The 24,370-nt window shown below is 42.9% G+C and overlaps 1 protein-coding gene across 3 annotated transcripts; it reads left to right on the top strand.

Moving 5' to 3' along the window:
• Nucleotides 1–788: 788 nt before the first annotated feature.
• CLNS1A (chloride nucleotide-sensitive channel 1A) lies at nucleotides 789–24,370 on the top strand. 3 transcript variants are annotated; one of them, XM_034933432.3, is made up of 7 exons: nucleotides 789–2,968; nucleotides 10,628–10,764; nucleotides 14,710–14,811; nucleotides 15,456–15,563; nucleotides 17,840–18,013; nucleotides 20,815–20,904; nucleotides 21,822–24,370. In XM_034933432.3, exons 1-6 carry the CDS (start codon nucleotides 2,844–2,846, stop codon nucleotides 20,880–20,882), a joined length of 714 nt encoding a protein of 237 aa, XP_034789323.1. In that variant the 5' UTR covers nucleotides 789–2,843; the 3' UTR covers nucleotides 20,883–20,904; nucleotides 21,822–24,370. The 3 variants fall into 3 exon arrangements, with proteins under 3 accessions (XP_034789323.1, XP_054950689.1, XP_003808186.1); XM_055094714.2 differs by having other exon boundaries at nucleotides 2,736–2,968; nucleotides 14,713–14,811; nucleotides 23,826–24,370; XM_003808138.6 differs by having other exon boundaries at nucleotides 2,736–2,968; nucleotides 23,826–24,370.

Here is a 24,370-nt window from a genome sequence, read left to right as displayed (position 1 = left end):
GCAGGAAAAGTGCCTGGAAGAGAGCCTGGCACAGAACACTCGTTAACTTTAGCTACCATTATGACGATTTTGGAAGTCTTTCTTCCTATTGCTACTATACTCTTTAGTGCCTAACGAAGAAACAAAACATCAATTGCAATTTTGGTGGATTAATTCTTTTCCAGTCAGTGCCCCAGCTCCTTACTGATGTAGCTAGCTCTTCACCCTGCCCTTATTAACCCTTTATACTTATCTGCCCACCTGACACGTGGGGACGTGGCTTGTGCACTAGGGCAGTATAAGGACCTAGATTGATGTATGCTACTTGGTTGTGTATACCTGAGATGTGAACAGTCCCAGGAGATGGGGACGGGGTGGCCAGATCAGAACATCATAACCGAGTTGGGAGACTTCTGAGCTCCAGATGAGTGGTCTCTATGTCCTATGCATCCTTTGGCAAGGGACTCCATGTATTAGTCTTTCTCTCTTTGTTTTTTTTTTTTTTGTTTTTTTTTTTTTTTTTGAGACGGAGTCTTGCTCTGTCGCCCAGGCTGGAGTGCAGTGGCGCGATCTCGGCTCACTGCAAGCTCCGCCTCCCGGGTTCACGCCATTCTCCTGCCTCAGCCTCCCGAGTAGCTGGGACTACAGGCGCCCGCTACCACGCCCGGCTAATTTTTTGTATTTTTAGTAGAGACGGGGTTTCACCGTGTTAGCCAGGATGGTCTCGATCTCCTGACCTCGTGATCCGCCCGCCTCGGCCTCCCAAAGTGCTGGGATTACAGGCGTGAGCCACCGCGCCCGGCCTTTTTTTTTTTTTTTTTTTTTGAGACAGTGTTTCGCTCTTGTTGCCCAGGCTGGAGTGCAATGGCGTGATCTCGGCTCACCGCAACCTCCGCCTCCCGGGTTCAAGCAATTCTCCTGCCTCAGCCTCCCGAGTAGCTAGGATTACAGGCATGCGCCACCACGCCAGGCTAATTGTGCATTTTTAGTAGAGACGGGGTTTCTCCATGTTGGTCAGGCTGGTCTCGAATTCCCGACGTCAGGTGATCCGTCCGCCTCGGCCTCCAAAATGCTGGGATTACAGGCGTGAGCCATTGCCACCGGTGTATTACTCTTTCTCTATTGCAATTACCCTGTCTTGATAAATAGGCTCTGTCTAAGCAGCAGGCACGGTGATCCCATTGGGCAGTTACACAGGGTTGTATGTAACTGGGTTACAGGGTTGTAACAGGGTTGCTGCTGTAATGGCCCAATGGGTTCACCTTGCCTGTTGCCTAGACAGAGCTGATTTATCAAGACGGAAATTGTAATAGAAAAACAGTAATTCACGCAGAGCTGCTGTGCAGGAGACTAGAGTTTGTTGTTGTTGTTTTGAGACGGAGTCCCGCTCTGTCGCCCAGGCTGGAGTGCCAAGGCGCGACCTCGGCTCACTGCAAGCTCCGCCTCTCGGGTTCACGCCATTCTCCCGCTTCAACCTCCCGAGTAGCTGGGACTACAGGCACCTGCCACCACGCCCGGCTAATTTTGTTTTTGTATTTTTAGTCTAGACGGGGTTTCACCGTGTTAGCCAGGCTGGTCTCGATTTCCTGTCCTCGTGATCTGCCCGCCTCGGCCTCCCAAAGTGCTGGGATTACAAGCATGAGCCACTGCACCCGGCCTAGAGTTTTATTTTTACTCAAATCAGTTTCCCAGAGCATTCAGGGATCAAAGTTTTTTTGTTTTTTGTTTTTTGTTTTTTGAGATGGAGTCTCGCTGTGTCGCCCAGGCTGGAGTGCAGTGGCGCCGTCTTGGCTCACTGCAAGCTCTGCCTCCCGAGTTCACGCCATTCTCCTGCCTCAGCCTCCCCAGTAGCTGGGACCACAGGCGCCTGCCACCACACCCGGCTAATTTTTTTGTATTTTTAGTAGAGACGGGATTTCACCATGTTAGCCAGAATGGTCTTGATCTCCTGACCTCGTGATCCGCCCGCCTCGGCCTCCCAAAGTGCTGGGATTACAGGCGTGAGCCACCGCGCCCGGCCAGGGATCAAAGTTTTTAAGGATAATTTGGCAGCTTGGGGAAGGCCAGTGAGTCAAGAGTGCTGATTGGTTGGGTGGGAGATGAAGTCACAGGGAGTTGAAGCTGTCCTCTTGGCGCTGAGTCAGTTCCTGGGTTGGTGGGGAGGGGGCACAAGATCACATAGTCAGTTTATCCATCTGGTGGTGCCAGCTGATCCATCAAGTGCAGGGTCTGCAACATATCTCAAGCACCGATCTTAGGTGTAGTTTAGGGAGGGTCAGAATCTTGTAGCTTGCAGCTGTAATTTCTAATCTAAACCATAATTTCTAATCTTGTGGCTGATTTGTTAGTCCTACAAAGGCAGTCCAGTCCTCAGGCAAGAAGGAAGTTTGTTTTGGGAAAAGGCTGTCATCATCTTTGTTTTAAACTTCAAACTGTAAACTGAGTTCCTCCCAAAGTTAGTTCAGCCTATATCCAGGAATGAACAAAGACAGTTTGGAGGTTAGAAACAACATGGATTTGGGTAGGTCAGATCGCTTTCAGTGTCTCAGTTATAATTTTGCAGTGGTGGTTTCACTGTGACAATCCTGAGGGACTTCCCACAGAACCCTCAGTTATTGAAGCCCAAAGCCTCAGAAATGGCGAGGAAGAAGGGGAGGGGTGTTGCGCGGTCAAACTCCACACGTTCTTAGCCGACCTCCGCCGCTTTTCCTAGAATGTCTCATCTCTATGGTCGACGGCGTTCAGATTCCGGGGCAGACTAAGTTGTTCTTCCGGGGTAACTGCCTCTTCCAGGGCGGGCGGTGTGGTGCACGCATTGCTGTGCTCCAACTCCCTCAGGGCCTGTGTTGCCGCACTCTGCTGCTATGAGCTTCCTCAAAAGTTTCCCGCCGCCTGGGCCAGCGGAGGGGCTCCTGCGGCAGCAGCCAGACACTGAGGCTGTGCTGAACGGGAAGGGCCTCGGCACTGGTACCCTTTACATCGCTGAGAGGTAGGGTTCCTGGTCCCCAGCGCCGGCCTCCTGCGCGCCGCCCTCCTCCTTGCTGGAGCAGGCGGTGCGAAGGAGCCGGGCAAGGGGCGGCCTGGAGGCCTGCTGGGAGCGGGGTCTCGTGCCCGACGCCTCAGGGATACCTGTACCGGGTGGAAGGCTCGATTTTTCTAGTACTTCTCCGGAGCCTTCCATTCTCTGTTTTCTCCGGCCGGAATTTCCCCTTATGGATTGTGCTTTTTTTTTTTTTCTTTTTTTCCTCTTTCTCTTTCTCTGTCTCTTTCTCTCTTTCTTTCTTCTTCTTTTCTTTCTTTCTTTTTTTAACTCGCCTATTTACTGGAGGTCTGGCGCGTGCGTTGCCCTTAACGCACGGTCTGGTTTTAAGGGTCTGAAGTGTGCCTGTCTTTCCGGATGAACAGATGCAGGAGATGTTCCCCTCTCTGGGATACGTAGTTTCAGAGCCGACTGTGGAGGACTTTTAAAGTTTGGTTACACAATAAAGATTTTCTTCTGTAGGTATAGTAAGGAGAGGAACACCCTTAACTCGACACAGACAGGGGTCATATGCAGAGGGACCAGACTCCCGTTTTGGGGTCCTGGAAGGAATTGCCCTTTTATTTGGCCACGTGGAGCACTTTGGTATTTTGACAGTCAGATAGATCTACCGTAAATATTGTGGTTGTAGAACTGAGGTCCCTGTTTCCTTGACATGCAGTTTTCTTTATTTTGAAGCCTGTAATGACACATCGAATCTTTCCTGCCCTTCAGATATGTGTTGCTTCCCCTTTTGCTCCATCACTTGTCTACAGCCAGAGAAAATTCTCTACTTTTAAGAGCTCATGTGATTACTTTGGAACCACCTGTAAAATCCAGGATAATCTCCCTATGTTACTGTCGACTGGTAACCTTAATTACGTTTGTGAAGTCCCTTTTGCTGTGTAATATAACATATTCACCCGCATGATACCAGAAAGTGAAGGTCGTGGGGCCAAAATTCTGCCTACTACAGAATCCAGAGCACAAAAACTGTAAAGAACCTCTGCTTTAAAGGGAAATTTAGACATTGAGCAAGGTTTAGGCTTCAGGCCAGAAACTGAGATAGGACATATGGATGGGAGGAAAAGCAAGATTGAGGTGAGAGGCAGATAATGAGTTTGGTCAGGACATGTGTGGAGTAGTTGTACATATGACCGTGTTGGGCCGGGCGCGGTGGCTCACACCTGTAATCCCAGCACTTTGGGAGGCTGAGGCAGGCAGATCGCTTGAGCCCAGGAGTTTGAGATCAGCCTGGGCAGCATGGCGAAACCCAGTCTCTACAAAAAATAAAAAATTAGCCAGGCATGGTGGCGGCCTGTAGTCCTAGCTACTCAGGAAACTGAGGTGGGAGGATCACCTGAGCCCAGGAGGTCGAGGCTGCGGTGAGCCGTGATTGTGCCCCTGCACTCCAGCCTGCATGACAGAGTGAGACCCTGTCTCAAAAAAAAATAAAAATAAAAATAAAAAAAGAATGTGTATCTTGGGAAAGTGGTATTAAAGAGAGATGTTTGGAGGTCGTTAAAGTGTTAGTGTATACTCATGGAAATGGATTAGATATCTCAGAAGAGAAGAGGACCAAGTGTAGAACCCTAGGGATACGCCGACGGGTGGGTCATGGAAGAAGAGACTTGAGAAAGGAGGAAGGAGCAGTCAAAACAAAATGTGAAGAGCATATATTGAGTATTGACAAGGAAATCTTTGATAATTGGGGAAAGCAGTTTCTTTGAAGTGGTGGAAGATGGAGCACAGATACATTCCTAGTTCCCAGGCATTCCTTTTTTCTTCATGACATTTCTGTATGTGGACGCTTCTTTCAGTATTATAACTCCTTTTGAGGGACAGTCCTGTATTGGTTTTTGCATTTAGAAGAATTTCAAACCTAAGATCCAGTGTGGTGGCTCACGCCTGTAATACCAGCACTTTGGGAGGCTGAGGCGGGTGGATCACCTGATGACAGGAGTTCAAGACCAGCCTGGCCAACAACGTGAAACCCTGTCTCTACTAAAATACAAAAATTAGCCGGGTGTGGTGGTGTGCACCTGTAATCCCAGCTACTTGGGAGGCTGAGGCAGGAGAATCGCTTGAACCCGAGAGGCGGAGGTTGTAGTAAGCCGAGATCATGCCATTGCATTCCAGCCTGGGCGACAGAGTGAGACTGTCTCAAAAAAAAAAAAAAAAAAGAAAAATTTCAAACCTAAAGAAAAGTTGTGTTATTACTACCCATACACCCTTCACAAAGATTTATTAGTTAACATTTTGCCATGTTTATGTCTCTGTTTTTCTTTTTTTTCTGAGCCATTTGAGAATTGTCGGCATGTTTTCCACTTCCTGTTCAGAAGAACAGGGACATTATCTTGTATAACCACAATACAATTCTCATACTAAGGAAGTATAACTCTTTTTAAGTTCTTATCAGCTTTTAAAAAATTCTTAGCCTGGGCAAGGTGGCTTACGCCTGTAATCGCAGCACTTCGGAAGGCCAAGGTGAGCAGATCCCTTGAGTCCAGGAGTTCTTGACCAGCCTGGACAACATGACAAAACCCCATCTCTGCAAAGAATACAAAAAATGCAAAAATTAGCCGGTCGTGGTTGCACGTGCCTGTAGTCGCAGTTACTATGGGGAGCTGAGGTGGGAGGATTACTTGAGCCTGGGCAGTTGAGGCTGCGGTGAGCTGTGATCACACTACTGCATTCCGGCCTGGGTGAAACCTTGTCTCTGAAAAAAATTAAACATTATTTGTTTCAGCTTTTCACAAACAAATCTCTTATGTTTCTTCTTTAAGATTTTTTTTTTTTTTTTTTTGAGACAGAGTCTTGTTCTGTGGCCCAGGCTGGAGTGCAGTGGCGCGACCTTGGCTCACTGCAAGCTCCGCCTCCCGGGTTTAAGCGATTCTCCTGCCTCAGCCTCCTGAGTAGCTGGGACTACAGACGTGCTCCACCACGCCCAGCTAATTTTTGTATTTTTAGTAGAGACGGGGTTTCACCATGTTGGCCAGGCTGGTCTGGAATTCCTGACCTCATGATCCACCCACCTTGGCCTCCCAAAGTGCTGGGATTACAGGCATGAGCCACTGCGCCCGGCCAAAATAATTTTTTTGTGTGTGAAACATAAATACAAAAAAAGGGTATAAATACACACACATACTATGTACATATATATACAGTCCAGCCGTTCTTCATCTGAGGGAGTGAGGGAGAATGCCCAGAGATAACAAAGCTGGAGAAGGAGAGAGTCATGTTCATGAATTTGGCTTATAGCCTTTAGGCTTTGGTGAAACTATTTAGTTTGAGGCAGAGAGGGACAGCAACAGATTAGGTTTGGCTGGACTTGGTTTAGTCTCTCAGATTTGTGTTGAAAGATTTAGAATCTCCGGCTTATTTCAGAGCTTAGTTTTTTATAGGAAGTTGAATTTTTTTTTTTTTTTGAGATGAAGTTTCACTCTTGTTGCCCAGGCTGGAATGCAATGGCGCAATCTTGGCTCACCGCAACCTCCGCCCCCCGAGTTCAAGCTATTCTTTTGCCTCACCCTCCCGAGTAGCTGGGATTAACAGGCATGCACCACCATGCCTGGCTAATTTTGTATTTTTAGCAGAGATGGGATTTCTCCATGTTGGTCAGACTTGTCTCAAACTCCCGAACTTAGATGATCCATCTGCCTTGGCCTCCCAAGATGCTGGGATTATAGGTGTTAGCCACTGCACCCGGCCAGGAAGTTGAATTTTTATCCAAATAAGGAAGATACAGAGGCATGAATAATATAAAATAGACAGTTTAAAACAGGTAAAATAGGTAATCAAATTAAAATTAGGTAATTTAAACTTAAAATTTTTTTTTGTATCTCATTCCAAAATTAATCTTAAACCAAATAATTAAGTTAACCCAAATTCAAGACCTCTCTTAGCTTCCTGTCCTGTTTTTCATCCCGTGCTGGGAATAAAGGACACTCACCATACTTGTGCAAAAGCATTTGAATTCAGCAAAACATGTTCTCTACATGTTTACTCTGTGTCTAATTCTTCTTGTCTTTCCCTTTTGACTCACAGTTTCTTTGGAACTGGGTATGATTAATTAAATGTTTTAGAAGGATTTCTTCTAGAATATATACAAAGAGTAAATGCAAATCAGAATTTAATGATCAGACAAAACAGTTATATTTTTAGATGATACAGTGAAATCTTTTATGTTTCTCTACAGCACTTTGAAAGTTAGAACTTGAATACTTTGAGTAGATTTATTACAATCATCCCAGCAAACTTTAATGGCAGCATGTCTGGCCTATTTCATCGTGGCCTCTGCTAGAATTAGAAAATCTGGTGGTGGTACAACAAATAATTCATGTGCAATAGGATTTAATTTGTTGTTAATAGGTATTTGTTCAAATTAAAATTGCCAGATTAAATGAATGTACTGTCAAATCTCTTTTTTTTTTTTTTTTTTTTTGAGATGGAGTCTCCCCGTCGCCCAGGCTTGAGTGTGGTAGCGTGATCTTGGTTCACTGCAACCTCCGCCTCCTGGATTCAACCAATTCTCCTGCCTCAGCCTCCCAAGTAGCTGGGATTACAGGTGCCTGCCACCACACCCAGCTAATTTTCGTATTTTTAATAGAGACAGGGTTTCGCCATGTTGGTAGTCTGGTCTGGAACTCCTGACCTCAGGTGATCCATCCACCTCGGCCTCCCAAAATGCTCCCAGAATTATAGGCCTGAGCCACCACGCTCGGCTTATAATGTCAAATCTTTTTAAACATAGTAACATGCTGTTGGAAAAAATAAGTTGTTGAAAGTAAGTTGTTTTCCCATTTAAAAATATCTGTGAATATTAATATATGATTTGCATTTGTAAATCTGAAAAAGTAAAATACAGAAACCTAGAGTTTCTTTTCTTTTTTTATTTTAAAAAAAGAATTTAATGATTAGAATAAGTGTTTTTAAGTGTGGAACTTGGCTTCTGTCCTATAGAATGCATAATCCCAGTTCATGTAAAAGATTATGAGAGTTCCATAGCAAATGCTGTGCAGAGGAGCATTTGTATTCTCTCTGCACTAGTAAGGAATTACAGAGTTATTATGATGGCTTTTAAAAGTGAAGGCCATAATTTGATAGGCACTCATTCTATGTTTAGGTTTCAGTTTTTCCATGTCGTCATTGAGTCATTCAAGTTTTATGGCTCTGGATATTTGAAATTATTTTGGACACCCAAATTTGGAATGTTTCTTTCTGAATTGTGATAACGCCAGAAAATTTTTGAGATCAGAAAAGGGCAGTTTATTTGCTTTAAAATAATACAGCTTTTGTAGGGGACTCGTGATACTTGGGCATTATTTCATCTCCACATTAAAAGGAAAGCAGTGGGCAGGAAAGATGCATACAGCACATAACCTCATTACATAATACAATGTTTCTTTGGAACCAGTAGGAATGAGTTGTTCTGGAAAACAATTTGTAGAGGTTTTATCACTTTTAGCTCTTTAAGATTTATCACTTTTAGGCCAGGCGCAGTGGCTCACGCCTGTAATCCTGGCACTTTGGGAGGCCGAGGTGGCAGATCACCTGAGGTCGGGAGTTTGAGACCAGCCTGGCCGTCATGGCAAAACCCCATCTCTATTAAAAATACAAAAATTAGCGAGGCGTGGTGTCACACGCTTGTAATCCCAGCTACTTGGGAGGCTGAGGCAGGAGAATCGCCTGAACCCTGGAGGTGGAGATTGCAGTGAGCCAAGATCATGCTACTGCACTCCAGCCTGGGTGACAGAGTGAGACTTCATCTCAAAAAAACAAAGATTTATCACTTATAAGCTTCCTAGTTTTCCTTTACTTTTTTTTTTTAAATAAGAATGTTGGATGGAAATCTTTCCACATGACAGTGCATATATTCTTACTTTTGCCTTTTGAAAGTATACAATTAGGGGCAGGGTGTGGTGGCTCATGCCTATAATCCCAGCACTTTGGGAGGCCGAGGCGGGTGGATCATGAGGTCAGGAGATCCAGACCATCCTGGCTAACACGGTGAAACCCCGTCTCTAAAAATACAAAAAATTAGCCGGGCGTGGTGGCGGGCGCCTGTAGTCCCAGCTACTCGGGAGGCTGAGGCAAGAGAATGGCCTGAACCCGAGAGGCGGAGCTTGCAGTGAGCCGAGATCCGCCACTGCACTCCAGCCTGGGCGACAGACCGAGACTCCGTCTCAAAAAAAAAAAAAAAGTATACAATTACATAAGTTTTAGTATATTTACAGAGTTGTACAGTTATCACCACAATCTAATAATATGCCTTTGTTTTTGGTAATGCTTTCGGTAACTGAGGGTCATGTGGTTAGACATTGATTTCATTTAGGGGAACTGAGGTGTAAAGTTCATCCTCCCCTTCCACTGAACATGAGTGATCTCAGACTGTCACACTGTCATTGTTCCTGCCCAAGGCAGTCCTAGGTTCTCCTGTTTTACTTTTGTTTTTGCTTGGTTAGAAATTAGACAGCCAGGCTTGTTAAAATTGTATAGAATATAGAATGATACAGGGGTCTTACTTCATTGACTTTTAAAAATAATTCATATAGCATACAGTTTAACCATTTAAACATACAATTCACTAGTTTTTAGTCTGTTTACAGAATTGTGCAATTATCACCACCATTTTAGAATATTTTCTTCACCCCAAAAAGAACCTGGTACCCACTAGCAGACATTCCCTATTTCCTTCTAGCCCTAGGCAACCACTATATTGCATTAACATTTTTTTTTTTTGACTTCTTCAGGATTTTTTACTTTTTTTCTGCTAAGTGGTACAGCTCCAGATGGATGAAGTATTATCAGAAAATTAGCTAGCCTCTACTGAAAGCTCAACATACTGATTTTGGTGATGTGTTTCCTTTATTACACCAATAAAATATTTGCATTTGACCACATTTGAGGGAAAACTAGACCTAGCTTTTCTGTGGCTTTCTCTTAAAGACGTTGAATAAATGAAAGGCTTCAGGGAATCTGTCTCTCAGGGTAATAATTATTTCCTGACTTGCGGTGAGTGTGATTACAGCCATTTCATATATATGTCTTTTAGTGTAGGATTCATGGAGAAATGCATGATTACCAAGGATTTATTGCATACTTAACTCCTGAGCTCTTTCTTAACGGTTTTGAAGAATGTTAATAAAGGAGTGTGACAAGTTCTGCTGTCTGATAGTTCACATTCCATAAGGGTACATATAAGACTCATTACCACAGAGTTAAGTGCTAAAATTTGCAAATCAGAAAAGGAAGAGATCTTTATGGACTGGTGTAGTTGAAGGGAGGCCTCATGGAAGAGGGGAGGATTTGCAAAAGCAAAGAGGGTATTTGAAGACATACCAAAAAAGAGTAAGCATGAAAGTCATAGAAACATACATGTGACTGAGGAAAATGGAATTTCAAGTCTGTTTGAATTTATAGCTAGAGGGAAAGAGACCGTAACAGAATTGATCTTAAAGAAAACTCAGTTTCCACTACTGAATTTTCTTATTTTATGAACGTTTCTAAAAAAGTAAACTTGAATTTATTTATATGCATAAAGGTGTCCAAGCTGAACTTTTATATACTTTGTGGTCTTACATGAGGATTTACTTTCTAAAAATAATCTACTTAAAACATGTTTTTCAGCCGCCTGTCTTGGTTAGATGGCTCTGGATTAGGATTCTCACTGGAATACCCCACCATTAGTTTACATGCATTATCCAGGGACCGAAGTGACTGTCTAGGAGAGCATTTGTATGTTATGGTGAATGCCAAATTTGAAGGTATGTATGGTGTAATTTAATCTAATGCCTCCTTTGATAGCAAATTATATTTTAAAAAAGAGTCTTTGAGTCCGGGCGCGGTGGCTCACGCCTGTAATCCCAGCACTCTGGGAGGCCGAGGCGGGCGGATCACAAGGTCAGGAGATCGAGACCATCCTGGCTAATACGGTGAAAACCCGTCTCTACTAAAAAATACAAAAAATTAGCCAGGCGTGGTGGTGGGCTCCTGTAGTCCCAGCTACTCAGGAGACTGAGGCAGGAGAATGGTGTGAACCTGGGAGGTGGAGCTTGTAGTGAGCCGAGATCATGCCACTGCACTCCAGCCTGGGCGACAAAGTGAGACTCCGTCTAAAAAAAAAAAAGAAAAAAAAAAGAGTCTTTGATAATAATCAATGTAACATTGAGGCCATTGACTCATTTTGGGTAGTAGTTTATTAAGCAAAATTTCAGCACAGCAACTTGGACACTTGAAGTTTTCACAATGGATGTTCATGTGTGTCTGTATATATTTCTCTATATTTACACTTAGAATTCTTCATTTATTATGGATATGTATTTCTAGCTTTTCCTCTAAAGTTTCACTGTTTATTCTGCCTTTCTCTTTTTAAAAGGCACCCTTAGGGGCTTGGATCAGTATACCCTGTGCTTCTCATAATTTAAGATAGAACTGTTTTGTTTTGTTACAATAGTGGGTCTCAGTGGTTGTAGGGGGGATATATTTTCCATGGGCCTCCACCAACCTCACCATTCCCCCACATTTGGCAGTGACATTTTGGTTGAAAGAGGAAGGGTATTATTGGTGTCTAGCAGTTAGATGCCAAGGATGCTATTATTATACTAAATATTCTGCTAGGCACAGATGGTCCCCCACAACAAAGAATTATTCCATCCAAATGTCAGTAGTGCCAAGGTTGAGAAACTGTAGGATATAAAGATTCTCAAGTTTTGCTTTGGGATAATTGCAAAGACTTGTAAAAATCTAGTGAAGATGCTCATGTTTAAAATAACGGGTTGCTTTTCTTTGAAGTAGTGTGTAAGAGACAATCCTATGAAGTTACCTGTAAGGCTATTGCTCTTTCAAATTTAGATTTTAATATGGTTCCAGATATAATATGATCATTTATATTCAGTTGTGACACTATTTAGTAATTCTTAGGACTTTTGGCAAGACCTGCCTCATTAAGTGGTAATGACTGATTCAGCTATCTGAAAATATTTTTGTTATAAGATTTCAAATTCTTGCCATTGGAAAAGGTTCAAAGACATTTAAAAATCTAGTGAAGTTTGAAAAAGAGGATGAGGAAAAGTAAAAGGCTGTTAACCTTGGGGTGTAGTAGTGTAGTAAGACTTCCTAATAAGGCATTTGACACAAAATTTACTCTCCATCTAAGTAAATGCAACTATGATTTTATAACCAAGAATATTATGTGTCATGTTTAGTTTAAAGCATTCATTCATTTGCAGAAATGCGAAACCTTGCTCTTGTCAGTCAACTCCAGATGCTGGTGTGAAATGGCCCCAAATAGTGACGGCCATTGGAGGTGGGAAAGGTACATGCCAAGAGAAAGGCTTAGGAAATAGCATTTAATAAATACTAGCCTAAGGGCAAAAGCACATTGAATAAGAAAACTCTGTCATTAGGCCTGGCACAGTGGCTCACACCTGTAATCCCAACACTTTGGGAGGCCAAGGGGGGCAGATCACAAGGTCAAGAGATTGAGACCATCCTGGCCAACATGGTGAAACACTGTCTCTACTAAAAATACAAAAATTAGCTGGGCGTGGTGGCGGGTGCCTGTAATCCCCGCTACTCGGGAGGCTGAGACATGAGAATCACTTGAACCCGGGAGGTGGAGGTTGCAGTGAGCCGAGATCGCGCCACTGCACTCCAGCCTGGGCAACAGAGCAAAACGGTCGAAGAAAAGAAAAAAAAGTAAAAACTCTGTCATTAACTTGCTAGGCAAGTCATTTGCATTTCTCTGAGCCTGAATTTCATCCAAAAAGTTAAGGGAGTATATTAGTCTCTTGTTCCCAAACTCAAGACTAATGGATACACATTAGAAATACGTGGGAAGCTTGTTTAAAATGCAAATGCTCTGAGTCCTAAACTAGGAAAAAGCAGTTCAGTAGGTTTTAGGGTGTGTGTTTTAAATATGTGCTCTATAATCATACAGAATCTATATGATTGGTTGTAATTGATGTGATTATGATTAATCCTTTCTTAGTAAGATACGCAGGATTTCCTATCTTACTAGAAATTAGTATCTTTCTGGGTCACATTTATTTCACTAATTCTCCAGTTCCTTTTTTTTTTTCTTTTTTTTTGAGATGGAGTCTTGCTCTGTCGCCAGGCTGGAGTGCAGTGACGCGATCTTGACTCACTGCAACCTCTGCCTCCTGGGTTCAAGTGATTCTTCTGCCTCAGCCTCCCGAGTAGCTGGGACTACAGGCTCCCGCCACCACACCCCCGCTAATTTTTTTTTTTTGTATTTTAGTAGAGTTGGGGTTTCACTGTGTTGGCCAGGATGCTCTCCATCTCCTGACCTCATGATCCACCCACCTCAGCCTCCCAAAGGGCTGGGATTACAGGCGTTAGCCACCTCGCCTGGCCCTTTAGTTCTTTTTATCTTAAACTCCTCTCATAAATTACATGTGCTTGAATCATATTTTCCCAGCCTTTGTTCCTTGCATTCTGATTCTCTAAGCTCTAAGTTTTTTTTTTTCTCTTTGGCATACCTCTGTAAGTCTCTTTAAAAATGACCATCAGGGCTGGGCGTGGTGGCTCACACCTGTAATCCCAGCACTTTGGGAGGCCGAGGCGGGCGGATCACGAGGTCAGGAGATCAAGACCATTCTGGCTAACACGGTGAAACCCCGTCTCTACTAAAAAAAATACAAAAAAATTAGCCGGGTGTGGCGGCGGGCGCCTGTAGTCCCAGCTACTCAGGAGGCTGAGGCAGGAGAATGGGGTGAACCCAGGAGGCAGAGCTTGCAGTGGGCCGAGATGGCACCACTGCAGTCCAGCCTGGGCGACAGAGCAAGACTCCGTCTCAAAAAAAAAAAAATGACCATCAGGACCGGGCACAGTGGCTCACATCTGTAATCCCAGCATTTTTTCTTTGTGATGGAGTCTCACCCTGTCACCTAGGCTGGAGTGCAACGCTGTGATCTTGGCTCACTGCAACCTCCACCTCCCGGGTTCAAATGATTCTCCTGCCTCAACCTCCCGAGTAGCTGGGATTATAGGCGCCTGCCACCACGCCTTGCTAATTTTTGTTTTTTTAGTAGAGATGGGGTTTCACCATATTGGCCAGGCTGGTCTCAAACTCCTGACCTCGTGATCCGCCCACCTCGGCCTCCCAAAGCGCTGGGATTACAAGCGTGAGCCACTGTGCCCAGCCACAATCCCAGCATTTTGAATGGCCAAGACAGGAGGATCACTTGAGCCCAGGAGTTTCAGACCAGCCTGGGCAACATCGTAAGACCCCATCTCAAAAAAACAAAAATTAGCAGGGTGTGGTGGCAAGTGCCTGTAGTCCTAGCTGCTTAGTAGGCTGAGGTGGGAGGATCGCTTGGGCCTGAGAGGGCAAGGGTGTCCAGTCTGGGCAACAAAACAAGTCCCAGTCTCAGAAAAAAAAGTTGACCCTTAGCTCATTGTTGATGAAATTAGATTACCTTAAAAATAACCTTAAAAATTCATTCCCGGTGAGGCGCGGAGGGAGCACTTTGGGAGGCCAAGGTGGGTGTATCTCGAGGTCAGGAGATCGAGGCAAGGCTTTTCTAGGATGCTCACTGGATAAATAATCAGAATTTTTCAACCATAATTGGAAATAAATTTGTCAACCATAATTGGAAATTAAAATTGAATTGCAATATTCAGATTTTCAATATGCTTCATTTTTTTAAAGTCAAATAATGACATTAAAAGGGTATTTTATTTTCTAGAAGAATCAAAAGAACCTGTTGCTGATGAAGAAGAGGAAGACAGTGATGATGATGTTGAACCTATTACTGAATTTAGATTTGTGCCTAGTGATAAATCAGCGTGTGAGTGTTCTACAGTATTGATTCTTCCCCTTTTACATACCAAGCATTCCCAATTGACACACACACATACACACACACACACACCTCTCACCTTTACCACCATTACCTCCATTCTATTGCTTTTTCTTTATTTTAGCATTGGTAATATCATTAAGGACCAAATACCTATTAATATCAAAGGTTGTGAATGTAGTGAGAATATTGTAGACACTCTGTCATCTGGGTATATTTTGTGAGTGGACTCTGGTTAGTTTTACTGATTGGTGCTGTTGACTTAATCTCACCTGCTGGATGGCAGAGGAGTTATGGCAGTTTTAAAGTGGAAGATCTCAGGATGGCTGGAAAGAGCCCTATCAGCTGAGAGCAGTCTTCACCCTTCACCCTGATGCCAGCAGTCTTACCAGGACTCTGACCCTTTTTTCTTGGAAAATCCCACGAGCCATGAAGAGATTGCAATGATCTCTCATAATGAACTCTTATTATTTTATGACTTGTCTTTTGCTTCAACCGCTTTCAAGATTGATCTTACAATTTGGCAGATTTTGTAAATACTGTGGCCTTTTGTGTACCCGTTAAATTTATTTGCACTGATGGTTACTTTTATTACAAAAAAAGATTGGTTACAGTTTAATTTCCTTGTTCAGTGGAGGCAATGTTCACTGCAATGTGCGAATGCCAGGCCTTGCATCCAGATCCTGAGGATGAGGATTCAGATGACTACGATGGAGAAGAATATGATGTGGAAGCACATGGTTAGTGAAATGGATTTTAAAGTGGTTTTTTTGTTTGTTTAGTGTTTCATTTTAAGCATTTATTTGTATTAAGGGTAGAGGATTATAGTTCTTTATATGACTGTAAAGTATGCAGTATGGTAAAATTATTATTATTATTTTTGAGATGGAGTTTTCGCTCTTGTTGCCCAGGCTGGAGTGCAATGGTGTGGTCTCGGCTCACTGCAACCTCTGCCTCCTAGGTTCAAGCGATTCTCCTGCCTCAGCCTTCCAAGTAGCTGGGATTACAGGCATGCGCCACCGCGCCAGGCTAATTTTGTATTTTTAGTAGAGATGGGGTTTCTCCATGCTGGTCTTGAACTCCCGACCTCAGGTGATCCGCCTGCCTCGGCCTCCCAAAGTGCTGGGATTACAGGTGTGAGCCACTGTGCCTGGCTGGTAAGATTATTATTAAAATAGAATGACACGGTAGAACACTTTATGCCAAAGCCCTTTGCAACAGACAAATTTTTGAGTGTAAGAAATAGAGATTGTTATGGGGAAGAATGGGTAAGTAGAGCATATGGGAGGAAAGAAAATGGTAGATAGGGAAGTGGATGGTCAGGAAAGTCTTTTAAGCTGAGGCAGCTGCCCCCAGAGAACAAGCTTCTCTCTCTACACCTTGAGAACCTGGATCATTTATATTGTTTTATTATTACTATTATTATTTTGCAACAGGGTCTCACTCTGATGCCCAGGCTGGTGTGCAGTGGTGTGATTTCTGCTCACTGCAACCTCTGCCTGCTGGACTCAAATGATTCTCCCAGCTCAGCCTCTTGAGTACCTGGGACTACAGGCTTGCGCCACCATGCCTGGCTAATTTTTGTGTATTTTTTATAAAGACTGGGCTTTGCTATATTGCCCAAGCTGGTCTCCAACTCCTGGGCCCAAGCAATCCTCTGGCCTTGGCCTCCCTGAATGCTGGGTTACAGGCATGAGCCACCGGGCCTGGCCTGCATCTTTATTTAACATGTTCCTTCAAACAGCTCACTGCCAAGGTCATTTCTTTTTCTCAGAACCATACTTCATTTATTTAAGAGCTCTTTCCGATTGCCTCCCCCAGACCAGAATGCAGTCACTAGCGTGATAAGAGTCTTTATAGCTTGAAGTATAAAGCTGTTCTCTTTTCTTTTCCCTACTGGTCTTATGTACACCAATCTGGGTATCCAAAGCCCTTTCCTTCATATGCACCCACTTCTTGGCCTGAGATAAACACATTTCTGGGATTCGCCATCACATACCTAAATATATCCAAATATATCCTTATCTTTCTGAGATTTTTGAGTGATTTAAAATTTTTCATCCTTTTTGTATGTTCCAGAATTTCTAATTTTTTTTTTTTTTTTAAACAGGGTCTAACTCTGTTGCCCAGGCTGGAATACAGTGGTACCATTCTCCACCCACTGCAGCCTTGAACTACTGGACCAAAGCTGTCCCACCCCAGTCTCCCGATTAGCTGAGACTACAGGTGCACACCACGTGCCCGGCTAATTAAAAAAAACATTTTTGGAGAGATGAAGTCTTACTATGTTGTCCAGGCTGGTCTTGAACTCCTGGGCTCAAGCAGTCCTCCCAGCTCGGCCTCTCAAAGTGCTGGGATTACAAACGTCAGCCACTGCACCTGGCCCTGATTTTTTTAAAGAAAGGAGCATGTTTTTTAATCAGAAAACATCTTCATTATACAAATTAATACCAAATTAATTTGTGCTCACTTGTAAAATTCCCACCTCAGGATAATGTAGGACTCTCTGACCTTAGGAACACACTTTTTTTTTCTAGTCCCTGGACTTGGGATTCTTTGGGAATTGCTGTTTACTGGCTTGTTATCTCTTTTAATAACCCTAGAGAGTAGGGGCATCTTCTTTGTATTTCTGTCTTCAGCAGTAGCCTATATATGTGTATAAATAAATGTTCAAAAGTATCTTCCTGGAAGCCTATTTGGACAGTATATTACCTTCAGCAGATTCTTTTTTTTTTTTTTTCCAAGACAAGGTCTTGCTCTGTTGCCCAGACTGGAGTACAATGGCGTGATCTCGGCTCACTGCAAACTCCACCTCTGTGGTTCAAGCGATTCTCCTGCCTCAGCCTCCTGAGTAGCTGGGACAACAGGCGCGTGCCACCACGCCTGGCTAATTTTTGTATTTTTAGTAGAGATAGGGTTTCACCATGTTGGCCAGGCTGGCGGCAGATACATTATTGATTCCATTTTGTTTTTTCTAATTGTTGTATTTAAACTTTAAAGTTTTCTGTTTGTTTAGAACAAGGACAGGGGGACATCCCTACATTTTACACCTATGAAGAAGGATTATCCCATCTAACAGCAGAAGGCCAAGCCACACTGGAGAGATTAGAAGGAATGCTTTCTCAGTCTGTGAGCAGCCAGTATAATATGGCTGGGGTCAGGACAGAAGATTCAATAAGAGATTATGAAGGTGAGTGTCCTTTTGCAGTGTGAACAGTCAGATGAGCACTTGGGCAATAAGTTATGGATAGTCAATAGAAGTTCTTTTAATAACTAAGAGAAAGAATTGACTCTCTATAGTATAGGAAGCAGATACAGAATTACATAGTATAGGAATGCTTATGTCATTTGTTTTTAGTGATTTTTTTTCCTCATTACCAAAAAAGTCTTTGTTCATAGTCAAAAAAATTTTTTTAATGTGCGCAGGAAAGTAGAAGTGAAAAAGAAACAAGTGTAATTCTAACTGAGAGATATCCACTATTAATTTACTGTTGCATCTGTGTATTAGTTTGCTAGGGCTATTATAACAAAGTGTCATACAGGCTGGGTGGCTCAAACAATAGAATTTTATTGTCTCATAGTTTTGGAGGCTAGAAGTCCACGATAGGTTATCTCTGAGGGCTGTCAATTCAGGCATCTCTTCAGGTATACACACACCCACCAAAGCAAGAGAGAGATTTTAAGAAATTGGCCCACGTGACTGAAGGCTGGCAAGTCCAAAATCTGCATGGTAAGCCGGCAGACTGGAGACCCAGAGAAGAGTTTATGTTGCATTCTGCTGCCTCAGAAGTTCTGCTGGCAGAATTTCTTCTTGCTCAGGGGAGGTGAGTCTTTTTCCTATTGAGGCCTCCAGCTGATTAAATGAGACCCACCGCACTATGCAGGGTAATCTCCTTCACCCAATTTTCACCAGTTTACAAGGCTAATCTCATCTAAAAAATAACCTCCACAGAAACATCTAGAATAATGTTTGACCAACTATCTGGACACCATTGCCTAGCCAAGTTGATGCATAAATTTAACTATCACACCCTTCTTTTTTTCTTAAGATGGAGTTTCGCTCTTGTTGCCGAGGCTGGAGTGCAATGGCACGATCTTGGCTCACTACAACCTCCGCCTCCTGGGTTCAAGCGATTCTCCTGCCTCAGCCTCCCGAATAGCTGGGGTTACTGGCGCCTGCCACCGCTCCCAGCTAATTTTTGTATTTTTAGTAGAGACAAGGTTCCACCATGTTGGCTTAAAGTATGCACAGGCAAAGAAGAGGTAGAAAAAAATAAATATAATTCTGAGATGCATTTACTATTAATTTTCTGTTGCATATCCTTTCAGTCTTGTGTCCTTTTGTGTGTGTATATACACTGATTGTGTGTGTGTGTGTGTGTGTGTGTGTGTTTGAGACAGAGTCTTGCTCTGTCGTCCAGGCCGGAGTACAATAACGTGACCTCGGCTTACTGCAACCTCTGCCTCCCAGGTTCAAGTGATTCTCCCACCTCAGCCTCCTGAGTAGCAGGGATTACCCACTACTATCATGCCCAGCTAATTTTTGTATTTTTGTAGAGACGGGGTTTCACCATGTTGGCCAGGCTGGTCTCGAACTCCTGACCTCAGGTGATCCGCCCGCCTCAGCCTCCCAAAGTATTGGGATTACAGGCGTGAGCCACTGCACCCGGCCATGATTCTGTCTTACTTATTTATTTATTTATTTAAGATGGAGTCTCACTCTGTTGCCCAGGCTGGAGTGCAGTGGCATGATCTTGGCTTACTTCAACCTCCACCTCCTGGGTTTAAGAGATTCTTCTGCCTCAGCCTCCTGAGTAGTTGGGATTACAGGCATGTGCCACCATGCCTGGCTAATTTTTGTATTTTTAGTAGAGGCGGGGTTTCACCATGTTGGCCAGGCTGGTCTCTAACTCCTGACCTCAGGTGATCTGCCTGCCTTGGCCTCCGCCTTCCTGGTTCAAGCCATTCTCCTGCCTCAGCCTCCCGAGTAGCTGGGATTATAAGCGCCTGCCACCATGCCCGGGTAATTTTTTTGTATTTTTGGTAGAGATTTTGCCATGGGGTTTCGCCATGTTGGCCAGGCTGGTCTCAAACTCCTGACCTCAGGTGATCCACCCACCTTGGCCTCCCAAAGTGCTGGGATTACAGGCGTGAGCCACTGTGCCTGGCCAAGACAACTCTTTCCGTGGGGCTTGTATTAGTCTGTTTTCACACTGCTGAAAAAGACATACTCAAGACTGGGCAATTAGCAAAAGAAAGAGGTTTCATTGGACTTACAGTTCCATATGGCTGGGGAAACCTCACAATCGTGGTGGAAGACGAGGAGCAAGTCACATCTTACATGGAAAGCAGCAAGCAAAAAGAGCTTTTGCAGGAAAACTCCCCCTTATATAACCATCAGATCTAGTGAAAGTTACTCATTATTATGAGAACAGCACAGGAAAGACCTGCCCCCATAATTCAGTTACCTCCCACCAGATCCCTCCCACAACACGTGGGAATTCAAGATGAAATTTGGGTAGGGACACAGCCAAACCATATCAGGGCTCTTGTTTTTTTTCTCTTGTTCCCTCCCCACCTTTTATTTAATGAGATGACAAAAACAGGGAAATAAGCAAAAAGCTTGCTGTACTGATTTTTGTCTTTTCACTTTGTGAGGATAGGGCTGTATACCTTAAAAAGCCTAACAGTAAATACTTAGATCTGTAAAGGGTGAACAATTGATACTGCATTTGAAAGTTCCTACATAGAGTTATTTTAGTATTGAGGGTGAGAATTTACACAGTTAGTGTCGCAGACTGATTTTGATGTGGCCTAAATCCCCAGGTAGCATTTTCTTTCTCAGTTTGTCCCTTCAGACTTTTCCAAAAAGAGGAAAAAGCAATTCTTACCAGCAGAGGGCACTAGCTTCCTTCTGGTAGAAGTTTTAAGTTGAATCTACCTGTCTGAGGTGTTCATAGGGATTGCTCAGTAATTAATTTTTTTGTTTAGATGGGATGGAGGTGGATACCACACCAACAGTTGCTGGACAGTTTGAGGATGCAGATGTTGATCACTGAAAATGATTTATGCAAGTTTAAGGTGAGTAGTTCATTTTCTCCCTTGTCGCTGATCATGAAAATCATATGAAATGATTACTTTCTACTTTTTTAAATTCTTTTTTGAGACAGGGTCTTACTCTGTCACCCAGGCTAGAGTGCAGTGGCATGATCCTAGCTCACTACAGCCTTGAACTCAAGCAATCCACCTGCCTCACCCTCCCAAATAGCTGGGACTATAGGCACATGCTACCACACCCAGCTTATTTTAAAATTTTACGTAGAGACAAGGTCTCACATGTTGCCCAGCCTGGTCTCTAACTCCTGGCCTCAAATGATTCTCCCTCCTCGGCATCCGAAAGTACTGGGATTACAGCTGTGAGCCACTGTATCTGGCCTATTTCTTTTTCCTTCTTTAAAAAAATTTTTCTTCTTTTAAACCTCAGATTGTTCCTGACAATTTATTTGCTACTCCATTATTCTGAGAAATATATTGTCCTTTGCCAGCCTAAGTATTTCAACTATATATTAGATAATAACTGAAGGTCATGTTCATATCATACAGAGCTAGAACCAGTAATTGTAGTAGTCCTTTATAAGCTGTTGTCAAATTGTTGTCCCTGTTTCCCCACTACAACTTCCTCCTACCTTATAGCATTGTTTTCTTGAATACTGGCTATCCTCCAGTCTTTGAGATGCTCTCGCTAGCCTCCTTTTATTTTACTAAAGCATATAGTAATAGCATGGTAAGATTTATATGTTTTGACTTGACTCTGCTACCACTGTCAGTCATCCAGTTAAGTTATAAGATCCTTTGTTATTCCCTGCAATGATAAATATTTCAGAATTCCTTCTCTTTTCTTCTGATACAGATTTTAGTTCTGAACCTAGTTCTGTAATCATTGGCTTTTCTCCAGTTACAAGTTTTAATTCCTTTACCCCTGTTCTATTTCATTTCAGAAACCAGCCTTTTAAAGTTCCAGTTAGCTTCCAAGTTACTGCCATTGTGAAAACTGTATAACATTGCTTCTTATACTGACCATGAATTGTGATACTGGACCTCTGCTTTCTTCTCACATCCTGCCAGTGGAACTATCAGAAAATAACCTCTTAGAGTTCTATGATTTATATTTTCCCTTAAATACTTAATTTTAATTTCCACATTTACTTTTGTCAGTGATAGCCATACAGTTTAAAATTAGGAATGTCTTCTCTGTTAAAATCATGTGTTCACGTCACTGGAGCTCTGTTAACTTTGATTTTTAGCTCTCACAGTTCCAATTGTCAGTAACTTCACTGTTCTACTTCATGGGAAATCCTTTGATATCAACTTCAGTATTCTTTCCTTATTTCTCATCACATTATAGCATATTAATTTTTTCAGTTCAGTGATACTTGTTTAGTAACTGTTTTATTGCAATTAGAAAACAGATTTTTGGGTCTTTGGGCTTTCACATATTTCTTTTGAAGAATAGACTATACAGAGAACATCAGCCACTCTATTATTAATCAGAATCATGAGAAACTCATTTGGTATGTCACTAACAGTTAAACAAATGGGATGTTACTGCAGTCCTTGGCAAGAATTCTTAGGATTCTTTTTAATGGTGAAATAGCCACAAACTTTTTAATGAGCTTGTTTTCTGTTAATTTTATCCTAGATCTCAGAGGCAGAGAATTATTTTATTCATAACGTTTTTTTTTCTTTTCTTTTCTTTTCTTTTTTTTTTTCTTTTTGAGATGGAATCTCGCTCTGTCGCCCAAGCTGGAGTGCAGTGGTGTGATCTTGGCTCACTGCAACCTCTGTCTTCTGGGTTCAAGCGATTCTCCTGCTTCAGTCTCCCAAGTAGTTGGAACTACAGACGCGCGCCACCACGCCTGGCTAATTTTTGTATTTTTAGTAGAGAGAGGGTTTCACCATGTTGGCCAGGATGGTCTTGATCTTTTGACCTCGTGATCCGCCTGCCTCGGCCTCTCAAAGTGCTGGGATTACAGGCATGAGCCACTGCACCCTGTTTATAATGTATAAACATTATGTATAATGTTTATACATATTCTTCATCTGGATAATTGATCTGAATTCCGAACAATGTCTGTACATTTTTTTTTTTTTTTTGACACGGGAGTCTCGCTCTGTTGCCTAGGCTGGTGTGCAGTGGCGCAACTTGGTTCATTGCAACCTCTGCCTCCCGGGTTCAAGCAATTCTCCTGCCTCAGCCTCCTGAATAGCTGGCATTACAGGTGCCCACGACCACACCCGGCTAATTTTTTTTTTTTTTTTTTTTTTTTTGAGATGGAGTTTCGCTCTTGTTGCCCAGGCTGGAGTGCAATGGTGCAATCTCGGCTCACCGAATCCTCCGCCCCCCCGGGTTCAAGTGATTCTCCTGCCTCATCCTCCCAAGTAGCTGGGATTACAGGCATGTGCCACCACGCCCGGCTAATTTTGTAATTTTAGTAGAGACAGGGTTTCTCCATGTTTGGTCAGGCTGGTCTTGAACTCCTGACCTCAGGTTATCCGCCTGCCTTGGCTTCCCAAAGTGCTGGGATTACAGGTGTGAGCCACCACACCTGGCTGTGTAAATTTTTAATCATTTAAAATTGTACATGCTTTAAAAGAATGAATAAGGAATAAATAATTAAGAGTAGTTTATGCAACTGTTAATAATTTCAGGATAATGGAACTAGGACTTCTCAATGCATGAGGTGGGGTGGAGACGGCACATTAATCGTGGAATCACAACTCTGCCACATACTTGTGTACACCTTTGGACAAGGCATATAACTTATTTAATCCTCACTTCCCCCATCTGTAAAATGGGGAGGATAATACCTACCTTGCAGGGTTGTTGCAGAGGCTAAGATAAAATGTACCTAAGTCCTCTGGCACTCGTGACTAGGCATTCAATAAGTAGTAGCTATTATTATTATCACTACTGTAAACACTGTAAACCTTTTGTTTTTCAGATTCTGCTCCTAACTGTAGGAGAGAACTTGGTGCCTCTTCCACTCTGGAGTGAAGTTAATGAAAGTCTTTTTCCTTTTCCAAAACCCAACCTGAACCAGTTCTTTCTTGAGACAGACTATACTGAGACAACAAGTTGTCACCAGCAGAAGATAGATAATATGACCTTTATTAACTTGATGAATTAACTTAACCAAGAGGGTATTTGTAGTTTACTATTTACCCTAAAACTTTCTGTGTCTGGGTACCCTCTGAGTAGGCCTATAATTCCTACCTTGACTGTGTGCATCATTTGTAAGCTAGCAGATCTATGTGGTGAAAATGCACAGGAGCTTGGTAGACTGCGGGGGAAAGAGAGAGCTCCTTTCGCCATGTTTTACCAGTCTGCTGTTATAACCTCTTAGGTTGTATCCTTTAATTTCCAGCCTTTTAAGTTAGTTTCTGTAACAGAACAAGTGAGTCTGGGATGAAGTCCTCAAAGTACTTCAAATGGTAATTGTTTTGTTTTTGTAATAGCTTAACAAATAAACCTAGGTTTTCTATATTA

This window comes from Pan paniscus, chromosome 9 (genome assembly GCF_029289425.2).
Source record: "Pan paniscus chromosome 9, NHGRI_mPanPan1-v2.0_pri, whole genome shotgun sequence".
NCBI classification, from domain to species: domain Eukaryota; kingdom Metazoa; phylum Chordata; class Mammalia; order Primates; family Hominidae; genus Pan; species Pan paniscus.
Note: the sequence above shows the minus strand (reverse complement) of the source record. Positions and strands in the feature narration are given on the sequence as shown.

Coding starts and splice junctions, on each gene's coding strand:
- CLNS1A (XM_034933432.3), top strand. CDS start 2,844: ATGAGCTTCCTCAAAAGTTTCCCGCCGCCTGGGCCAGCGGAGGGGCTC. Junction 14,812..15,455: donor GCCTAGTGATAAATCAGCGT/GTGAGTGTTCTA, acceptor TTCCTTGTTCAG/TGGAGGCAATGTTCACTGCA. Junction 18,014..20,814: donor TTCAATAAGAGATTATGAAG/GTGAGTGTCCTT, acceptor TTTTTTGTTTAG/ATGGGATGGAGGTGGATACC.